This window comes from Aulonocara stuartgranti (assembly GCF_965226115.1).
Source record: "Aulonocara stuartgranti genome assembly, chromosome: 20".
Classification (NCBI taxonomy): Eukaryota; Metazoa; Chordata; class Actinopteri; order Cichliformes; family Cichlidae; genus Aulonocara; species Aulonocara stuartgranti.
Window position 1 is genome coordinate 21906714 of NC_138956.1, and position 10453 is coordinate 21917166.

General features: G+C 37.8%; 1 protein-coding gene across 3 annotated transcripts; it reads right to left on the reverse strand.

Annotated features, from left to right (window-relative positions):
* Nucleotides 1-690: 690 nt before the first annotated feature.
* LOC309696523 (chemokine-like protein TAFA-4) lies at nucleotides 691-10328 on the reverse strand. Of its 3 annotated transcripts, none has more exons than XM_082517781.1 (5): nucleotides 10170-10328; nucleotides 8917-9041; nucleotides 6719-6874; nucleotides 6364-6488; nucleotides 691-4330 (listed from the first exon to the last, which is right to left on the reverse strand). In XM_082517781.1, the coding sequence occupies exons 2-5, from the start codon at nucleotides 9029-9031 to the stop codon at nucleotides 4319-4321; spliced, it is 408 nt and encodes a 135-aa protein (XP_082373907.1). In that variant the 5' UTR covers nucleotides 9032-9041; nucleotides 10170-10328; the 3' UTR covers nucleotides 691-4318. The 3 variants fall into 3 exon arrangements, with proteins under 3 accessions (XP_082373907.1, XP_082373906.1, XP_082373908.1); XM_082517780.1 differs by having other exon boundaries at nucleotides 9897-10328; XM_082517782.1 differs by lacking the exon at nucleotides 10170-10328 and adding an exon at nucleotides 9135-9207.
* Nucleotides 10329-10453: the final 125 nt, after the last annotated feature.

A 10453-nucleotide genomic window follows, 5' to 3' on the forward strand; every position in this document is an offset into this window, starting at 1 on the left:
TGGCCTGTCAATGGTGTACCCTGCGAGTCACCCTGGGACAGCCAGGATAAACTTTTACTCCCTGTCACCCTGAACTGGATAAGGAGTTAAGGAGATGGAAAGATTTTTGAGAAACAAAATTTGACTGGCAACTTGTAATTGAGTCTTATTATCACTTGGGTTCAAGCAATGACAAAGTGAAATCCAGTAGATGATTTTTCCACCTTCCTTCTCAGAAATAAAACCTGTAAATAAGAAAGTTATACCCCCAACACAGTGCATCAGCATCACCAGTGTAATTCTCTATTCTCACTATGGGTGCATAACAGTCTATACTGCAACATGCAGCCAAGAGGCTTAAAGGCCTATACATCACACACAGCTGATAACATCAATTGTGTCCAATTAATGTTTGTTCATTAAAGTGTAATTGTTCAGCTGTCTGTTTTAATTAAGCACGAATATAATCTCTTTTGGAGATAGTATGTCTGCATAACGACACAGCAAATAGATGGAAGCTTCGAGCTGTGACCAGACTACATTGAGACCATTGCTTTAAGTCGCCTTTACTGTATAGCTGTCTCTTATTAAAGAAGGCTAATTCAGTTTACACACACACAAACACACACACTCTGCAGTTATACACAGAGAATGAGAAGTGTGTTTACATTTTTTATTATAACTGTCAACTCTAGATGAGGTGAAAGTTGTTAAAGGGGAATAGAACAGTGTTTCCATTATGTTTTTCATGAGCCCCAGGACAGTTTATTTTCTATTAGTGAACATGAACTACTGTCCCCAACAGACAGCCACAAGAGAGGAAATGTTCCCCGTCACATATCATCCGGAAACTCCCATCATATAAGCTGTCAGAAACGTGTTATTTGTGAGTCTGGTTTGAATTGTGAGAATCAAGTGTAAAGAAATGTTCGAGCTTTCTCTTACTCCTTTGGAATAACATCTCAAAAGTGAGGTTACTTTTCCCCCTCATCTTGTGGATCTTTAATCCTCTCATCTGTTATAATTTTCTGATTATTTGCCTCAGCTTTTAGAGCATTTATTTCGTGTGTGCAGCTACTCCCATCTAAGAGTGCAGATCCTATAACACCCGCCTTAATTAACTCATTTGGCTGCTTTCATTTTTATTTTGGGGGGGATGTGATTCTTGTTTAGATGGCAGGTGCCGAGAGAGCTTCGACTTAATTTGTGAAAAAGCATAGCAATAAAGTGACTGACTTTACTTTACTTATTCAGATAAGAGGTAATCAAGCAGCGCTGAAATTTCCTAAGACCCTGTGTGAGTGTGTGTATGAATCACAGTTTATCTGAGACACATCTGAAAGTTACCTAATGAATGTCACACCAGCTCCTTTGAAAATATATCAGAGAAAATAAAGCTGTGAGTGCTACTGGTATTTTAGGAATATAGGCAGAAATTTGAGGATGTGTGCTGTCACCGTTGACATAAAACCCCCTGGGGTATAAAGTACTGTTACCTACTTCAAACTTTTTTTACACTAAGTTAGTTCCTGTTGAAATTTTTAAAAACCAAATCTCTTACTTCACAAAATATGACCAAACAGTACGTGACAAAACATTATGTTACAATGTAAACTCATGACAGTTCAATCCTGTATTTTTTCTGAAAAAGTACAGATGCAGCAGATTGTAGGGATTCCCAGCAGATGTGTCTTTTTTTCCATTTTAATTCCTGGTCATTCTAAATATTTATTCACAAACAGTTCAAGAACAGTTTGGGAATTATGGAACTTTAAAAATACAATTTTATTTTAAATTCAAAAAGTACAATGTGGTTCAATGAGCAAGAACATTGAAAAGACTCCCAGTGATCTTTCTGTGAGTAAACTTCATTTTCAGTTCAAGCCTGAGGAGTTAAATCAGTCACTGAGAAGCATCTTTAACAAGATAGCGTTCACAATCCATATTTCTGAAGGGTTTGAGAGTAAATAAATATTTTTTGGTTTATTCCCAGAGTTTGCATCACTGAGAGAAGCGTCGGCTGTCAAAATTGAACAAAATCAAGAGTGACAAATTATTAAAAACTGTTGTGACTGCAACGATAATTTCTGTTTCTAATGCCTGAGGTAGTAGCTTCTGATTGCATATATTGTCAGTCTGACACTCCAAAACCCCCATGATACTGTGTTTACTACCACAGAATGTTTGGAGTTTTTGAGTTATACGTGCAGCTAAATTAAACAAATAAATATTGCAGATCACTGTAGGACTCTTTTGTATATCTTGAACAAATGCACTAAATCCCAACACGACTGTATAGTATATTCATTCAGTATAGCCATATATAACAGTTGTACAATGGATTGCATTACATTTTAAATGGTTTCTGTTATTGCACCTATAGTTTTTATACAAAAACAGTGCAAATGTTAAAGCACCATCACCCTACTTTGTCCTAACTATGTCAGACAAGTTTACAAGGTCTGCAGTTTTGTAATACTGCTGTCAGAATGGTTAAAAACTAGCCAGTGAACCTACAAAATACTCAAAAGCATATCACATTTAGAGTGATTTAGAAGAAGGGTTTTGTGTCACAAATAAAGAAATCTAAATCTCAAAATCAGAAGAATCTCAAAACGTCCCATCAGGCACATTTAAGTGCAAGCTCATGAAAAAAGAACAATTTGAGAAAGAAAGAAAGGTGGTATTCCCTAAATACCTCGATGAGATCAACATAAACATGGCATATGGAGCTCTGTATGCGACATTCATTGCTTAAGATGTATGCATATAATAATCTACATCTGGAAAGCATTGCAAAGGCCCTATGTTTCTATTCTCACTGCTATCCTCTGAATTATTTTCTTAGCTATAAAAACAATTTCCAGGAAAAGAAGAAACACAAAGGAGATGAACTTTTGAACTACAGATTCCATGAGATACTACTGTCATCTAAAACCAGTAAAAAACATCCAGCGTGATTGAATACTGTATCGCTACATGATCTTAGATTTACATATTGCATCCTGTAAAATGAATTCACAGCACTGCAAGAGTTAAGGAAGAATTAAACCTGAACGCTTACAAAATAGCCAACGTGTAAACACTTGAGTTTCAGACCTTTCAGTGAAGACTCTTGTCACTACTAAAACAATAACATGTAAAATATAAATCATGCATAAACGTCTTATGTTGAGTTCAGCTGCTTTCAACTTGCAGCGGTTGTTATGCATGCAAGTCTAATGCTGGAAGTTGGAATGATTTGCAGCTACTGTATTTGTGTTTTTATTTTCATTTTTTTTGGTCCCTTCATTTCAAAGGTAAATTGCAAAGTATCTGCCTGAACTCAAGAGATAAAAGAGAGGCAATCGAGGTGGGTCCAGAAGGAATATTATTTATATAAAGAGGACAAGTGATGAAGTGGTAATAAAGGTAAACATTGTGTTGTGTTAGTGGCTACGATTTGCTTCAAGGCAGAGAACTGTCAGTGTTTCCCATCATTACTATAAGCATAGTCCCCGCCACAGGAGCACAAACAGAAACAAAAAAAAGCATGATGTAAAGACTCTCAGCAGTGAAGAAGAACCTCTTCTCTTTTCTCTCCCCTTTCTCCCCATGATTAGCATTTCAAACAGTCCTTGTTTTGCATCAGAGCTTCATGCTTGTGTGCATGCCATCACAGCCTTGCAGGTGGTGGCCCGTCCAACCAGTTGAGTCAAAAAGCAGCCTTTGTGTATGCATAGTCATGTGTGTGTGTGTGTGTGTGTGTGTGTGTGTGTGTGTTCGTGCCGTGTTTGAGAGAGTGCTTCTTTGTGGAAAGGGAGCGGACCTCTTATGAAACTCAGAGTAAGTTAAGAGACAGGGTTGTCTACAAATGCTATATAATAATAAATTTCTCAGAATTTGTTGGCTTCTGCTTTGAGAGAGTCACAGGCCACTGACTGGATTCACATTCTGCCTCCTGAAAATCCACAAAATCTCTTTTTAAGTGTCTTCCAGCAGACCCATCCAAACTTTGATTGAGTGCATCGCAATGTGCCCAGAATATCAAGCGCAAAACACAATGATAGACTTTTGCAAAAGCTGTTCATTTGGATTGGAAAAGGTGCTGCATCATTTTATCCCAGGTCAATTGCTAATAGATTCTCTACGCCATGGCATTAACACAAACCAAAATTGTTCCAAGACAAAGCAAATTAAAATGATGATTTTCTGCAAAGCTGAGCCATATCTAATTAAATCTATATTGTTCTGTGCTCCATCTGACGGGGCATTCACTATCCTCACAGTGTAATGTTATTTAAGTTGACCGAGGCAGACCAGTATGGGCTTGCACTGATTAGCTGGAGCTTCTGTCTTGCTACCGTGTCACCTGAAAATGAAACAGAAATGAAAGAAAATTACATTTTGATTTTTCTCCATCACAATGATTTCAGTACATCTGAAAAGCAAGTTAAATACTGTCGAATTTGTTCTAGTTTCAATCTATCCCTCGTTAAACTCCGCTCATTACCCCAATCATAGCTGAGTATCTGTAATGGCTTGTGAGGGATTGAATTTCTCCAAATTCTAAGAAAGCGTGTGGTGCTGCGATAAGAGAAATACTCTCTATCTCAAGAATTTGCAAACAGCTGTCAATGATGATGTAAAATTATGTTAAGTGCGCATAATTTCAATTTACTGCTTACTAAGCTATTAAGCATCCATTAGATGCAGAGAAGTGAATGAGTGAACAAGGAAGCAAATTCATTAGCGTACACTACATATTGCTGATAAAAATCTGTTTGAGACAGCTGTTAATTTCCACAGCAAAATCCACAGTGCTAAACCAGAAGTGAGCAGTGTGTTTTTATTTACTGTCTAAAGTAAAGCAGCCAGTAAAGTGTTTTAAACTGTATGCCCGATCTGTGAGCAAAAGGCTCAAAAAGCTCAGTGACAGTAACAAATGCAGGGGTTAGCAAAAAGGACAAAAGTATGTGCTTTTGTTCTATTCTGTTGGGAGTATAATCTGATGATCACATGACTTCTGTAGACAATGATCACTTTCTATATGCTGCATGTGTTCACTTTCCCTGTCTCACTATAAAATATTCTCTACTATGAATCATTTATAGAATACAGCTGATCAAAAAGGCAACTTCTGAGAATGTGCATTTTAATTATTTATTTATTTATTTGAATACAGTGGGGTTTCCTTTGGTCGTCAGATTTAATTACATGGGTTTTACTGCTTTGGTATTAGTTCATAGCTTATTTCATGTTTGTCCTCTTGGCCCCATCATTCACCAGATTATAGAATTAGGGTTTCTGAGCCCACTGTGCCTGGTGCAAGCAAAGGGGTTGATATGGGCACTGGGAGCAGTGATTATGCTTGATTCTGGAATCTTTGAGCATCAAAGGAGTGCTTACTAAAATAAAGCTTTATGATGAGCATTCACAAGTTTGTCAGACCCTGTTTGCATGAAAGTGAACAGTGAAAATGGAGAAGATTTTTTTGTGCGACTGTATTTAAGCATCTATAAATACCATGTATGAAATTAAAGTCACTATGTGTTATTTCTTTTGTAGGGCTGCTTCCACTGTGACTCTGGGTGCACCCACACTAATCTATTTTCATTTTAAAATATGTAATTTTTACAACCGCTAGGGCTCATGTCCGAACTGGTTCATTCTCTACAGAGCTGTAAATGTAGAATTTGGGAAATAATACAGAATCAGTCCGGCTGCCTTCTTTTCAAACGCTGAAGACTAGCATGGCTGGATGACTGAGAACATAGATAGACATTACAGACTCAGTTTTAGTTTGTAAATTCCAGAACTATGAATAGTCCTAAACTGGCAGAAACAATATTATAGATGTACACTTACTGAGTGGGTTTTTACATCACAAAATTAAGTCAAAATATTACAGTTAGCCCAAAATAATAGGATTTCATCCTTCATATGTTGGTTCTCCCGCAACACTAAATTGGATAAGCAGAAGAAGATGAATGGATGGATGGATGGATGGATGGATGGATGGATGGATGGATGGATGGATGGATGGATGGATCTTTCCTGGCTTGGTATGGCTTCCACTAAAGATGGACTAATTTTCCATTACCATATTAGGTTTGCAACAACTTTCTGTAACATTTTCATTATTGTTGGACTGATTTCATTATCAGTCAAAGCAACTTTTTGCCATTGCTTTTTCCTCTGAATCCTCTGCTTCCTGTTTACACCAGCAAAATACATATCCAGTATGTATATAACTAATCAGTGTGATACAAGTATGCATGCATTAAGTGAAATTGATTTTGTACTAAAATATTGATTTGGGTGAATAATGTTTAAAACATTGTTTTAAGATGAAAAAGTTATTGTGTCGATGTAACCTCAGACTATTGCAGGCCCTCTGCTCACCTTTGTGGTCTTCACTTTATTTCCAGAGATGCATGACCAGCCAGTGAGGTCAGGGAGGACTCTGCACTCCTCCCCCTGCAGACACGGCTCCATTTTACACCACCATTTCTGTCGCACAATAGAGGCTGGAGGGGGAGACGAACACAGCAAAAGGTCACTTTATAGACAAAAGGACTTCAAAAAAGGCCTTGTTTGGAAAAAGCATCTCAGTCAAATGTCACACTCTTATGATTCTTAAATGCCTCAGTATTAGTGGACTCCAGTGAAACTAACTCTACTCTGACCTGTAATACATGCATGTCATGAGGAAATATTTCAGTTTAAGAGAGCTGAAAGAGGGTCCTAGTAATATTACCTTCAACACAAGAGGGCAGAGCCCTTGTTGTCCCTGCTACCTGTCCTGGGAAGCAGGAGCACTTGACAGTTTGAGAGCGTTCTTCAATTTTGTTCTTGTTGCAGCAGCGATGAGCAGCAACCACTTCACAAGTCCCTGTCCTCTCCTGTGATGACCCTGAGAAAGAAATTTTGAAGGGAATGATACCAATCTTCTACGCTGAGTTTTGCGTGCAGGTTGCGGCAGCCTGGCTGATTTTAATCTTTTAAAAATGACAGAATTATAGGCAATCACTTCTAGGCTTAATGACATCTGAGATCTAATCTTTTGTTACAGTTAGAAAACAGTTTAGTTCTTATTGATTAAACCTAATTTTGCTGTTTTTGAAGCTACAGCACCACCAAGTGGAGGAAATGCACCAGCACTCATGCACCAGGCAGGGGGATGGGGTTTCAAATGCTGCAAACATATTAGCAGCAATTATCACTATGTTCAGTAAGCTAATTTCATGTTTCACATTATCAGAAATTAGCATAATAAAGAACACGAGCAGACATTTCAAAGCAGCATCTGCATCTCTGCACAGAAATCTGCATAAAGGAATGCTGCTTTTAGGGATTATCACTGATGAGTCATTCTGCTGCACTTAAAACTGAACTTCCAGTTTAAGGGGTGCTAGAGAGCAGGAGAAACAAGCCTACAAAAAAGGCATGAATATTGCTAATTTTGAACAAAGGTGTCAGGCTGGCTCCATGGTCAACAATACCTGCAGGATTTGGAAATTCATAATTAAACGGTGTTTTAAATCAGACTACAATTAAAGCACTCATGCCAAATGCAAAATTATTCAAAACATAGAGATGGGTTTAGGGCTTAACATTGCAGTTGTTTGTGAGTGTATTTTCTTAAGTAGAAATTCATATACTTCACTGAAATGTATCCATTTTCTTCTGTACTGGACTTCTACTCCATAGCATTTCAGTCACAAATATGCCCTTTTTATTCAGCTGCATTTGTCTGACAGCTAGAGGTCAATAGTTACTTCTTTGTTACATCATATTGAATAACACTGTATAAGCTTAAAAATTAGATTCAAGTAGTGCTTCCCAATCATTTCTTCATTTGAGCCCTCACAAAAACAGTTTCTATGTGGCAGTTCAACTGTATAATTGTCTGCTTGTACCTGGTCAGATCCATGATCTGCTATCATAAAAAAAGACTAATTGTAATCTTTGTTTACATGACTATTAATGTTATAGCATAATCTTAAAATTAAATTAAATCTAATATGTTTCACAAACCACACATTTGACCACTTAGAGGGGGTCTGACCTCTAGGTTGGAAATTGGTCAAACTACAGTAGGCTGATATGGTTTAACGAATTCATAACCTCAGGAGGGAATGTTCTACAGAATCACTACTTTAGAACTCTGAAGACATACTATGAAGCTCTGTATGACATGAAAACATATTTACATCTAAAAAAAATAAAATAAAATAGCAAAAATGTTTCTCTGGATCTCGTTGCAAAAGCTTAGCCTAGTCCCAGTCTCTACACTCACAGACTCACAGGCTTTGATGCACCTTCCTGCTCAGACCGTGAGAGGTTTAGGACTGTCCCAATTTGAAATCATCAAGTAGATGGGAGCTCTCTCCTATCAGACATTTGGATCCCTTTATGCAAACTTTCCACAAGTCTGCATTTCCGCAGATTTTGAACTACCAATAGTCCAACGTGTTGGGATGTTATACCCTAACATTACAAACAACAACAACAACAACAACAAAAGACTGTAAATAGGCATTAAAAACATATACCATATAAGACTTACTTTATTTGTTTGTAATACTTTAACTTCAATTTTTCCCAATTATGCTTGTGTTAAGAGCAGAGCAAGAACTGCCTTTTCTTCTTTCTAAACGGTAAAGACTGGAAGATGTTCAAATCAGGCAGTTACTCTCTATGGCTGTTTTTGTGATGAAGAAAATAAGAATGTGAAATAGCAAGTCCCACTCACAACAGTATGAAATATTATTGTATTTGAGCATGTGCAGCCTCCAATTCCTTACCAGATGACAACAATTAAGTCTGTGAGGGTTTAGCACTCATGCCTTAGGGTGGCACTGGGCCTTTAACTGTCTACCACACCAACACAATAGTGACCAAAAAGCCATAATGAGTTCCTCTGGGGGTGCCAATGGTCTGGTTGGGTCTTACCTGTCTTTCCTCGGGAGCTTTGGTTGCCACTGGACACAAGCTGGATGCAGAGGCTCATTATACACAAAAGGAGGAGACCCCAGTGTAATGCTTGTGTCCTTATGTTCATCTTCATCTTCAAGTGTCTGCACAAAAAAAATATTCATGCAAACTTTAAGAGACAATTTTCATTAAACAAATTCAAAATACAATATTAAACTCTTTTGATATATTCTCACTCTGACAAGTGGTCCTCCAGATCATAGAATCTATTTGCTCGATTATGACTCTGACATCACCAAGCTAAGCCAAGGCAAATCAAAGAAATGCCAACAAAAGCCTGATGAGAGGCAGATGAGAGTAGGTCCTTGCACTCATTTCTGAGATTATCCTTTCAGCTGTGAACGGCTCTGTGTGCAAAGCTAAACACTTCCTCCAAAACAAGCTGTATTCCACATGAGGCACAGAAAAAAATAAAGTGGGACATGGACTTTTATGTTAAATTACAGCAATAAATTATACAGAGCAATGTGGCATCAAGCAATGCATCATTGCGCTAGATGGCTTGAGGCATTTTCATTCATCACTAAACCCCCTCATATAAAGTTTAAGGCTCCAATTATAGCCATTATAGCATGATTTTCATCATTGATTTAACTGTGGATTACTTTCTTAATTCATTTGTCAAGTAGACAGTTTAAAATGTTCTACAGAAAATGTGTGGGAAAAGTAAACACTACAATACCGGCAATCAGTTTTAGTTTAGTGAGGGAAATTTCCCTTTTTTCCATTTAAGTCGTGTCTTTTAATGCATCATTTCTGAAAACAAACAAACAAACAAACGAATATCTATATATTCATACACTCAACTTGTTTTTTCTTCCTGTTAGTATTTGAACCAACACTGCTAGTGATGCGATCTCACATAAACGATCTACATCAGTTTTGCTTCTGGAATTTGAATTTTTCTTGATGGATAAATTCTTAATTCACCTACTTACTTGTGCTCAGGTTACTGATGTGTATAATGAACCGCTGCTGAAGTCATCATCAGTGTCGGTGTTAAAAGCAAGCGCATCACATCGGTTCAGCGAGGTTGGTAAAGTTCGCTGCAAATGTTACTCTCCACTTTCTGAAGAGGCACGAATCAGAGCGAGAAAAGGGAAGAAGAAGGGGGGGGAGCCTGCAGCTGATATAGATTACAGTCAACACACCGGCTAAGTGAAAAGCTGCACCTTCACACATCATCTGCTCTCCCCGGAGTTACACTGTACCTTTCAGCCAGGATGCGATGTGAGAGATGTGTTGCTCTGTGAACACAGCGGGACAAGCCTGTCAGCTATTCCCGTCAGGAAAATTAAATCTTAATCAAGACACAAGCCATCTGTCTCCCGAGCAATATGTGGCCACTTTCATTAGCGCCATAAGAAGCTTAAAGTGAGTATCGACATCCTGTCACACAGTGAACGGAGAGGATAAACTGCATCTGAGGAGGGCAGAGTCCTGTTTTTGTTTTATTCGTTTCCACCTTTTTTTGTCTTTTAACTAGAAAAAAACT

Excerpts from the sequence above, each read along its gene's own strand:
- LOC309696523 (XM_082517781.1), bottom strand. The coding sequence starts at position 9,031 with ATGAAGATGAACATAAGGACACAAGCATTACACTGGGGTCTCCTCCTT. Across the intron at positions 6,875-8,916 it reads AAGCTCCCGAGGAAAGACAG|GGTCATCACAGGAGAGGACA; the intron begins GTAAGACCCAAC and ends TTTCTTTCTCAG. Across the intron at positions 6,489-6,718 it reads TCTGCCCTCTTGTGTTGAAG|CCTCTATTGTGCGACAGAAA; the intron begins GTAATATTACTA and ends CTCCCCCTCCAG.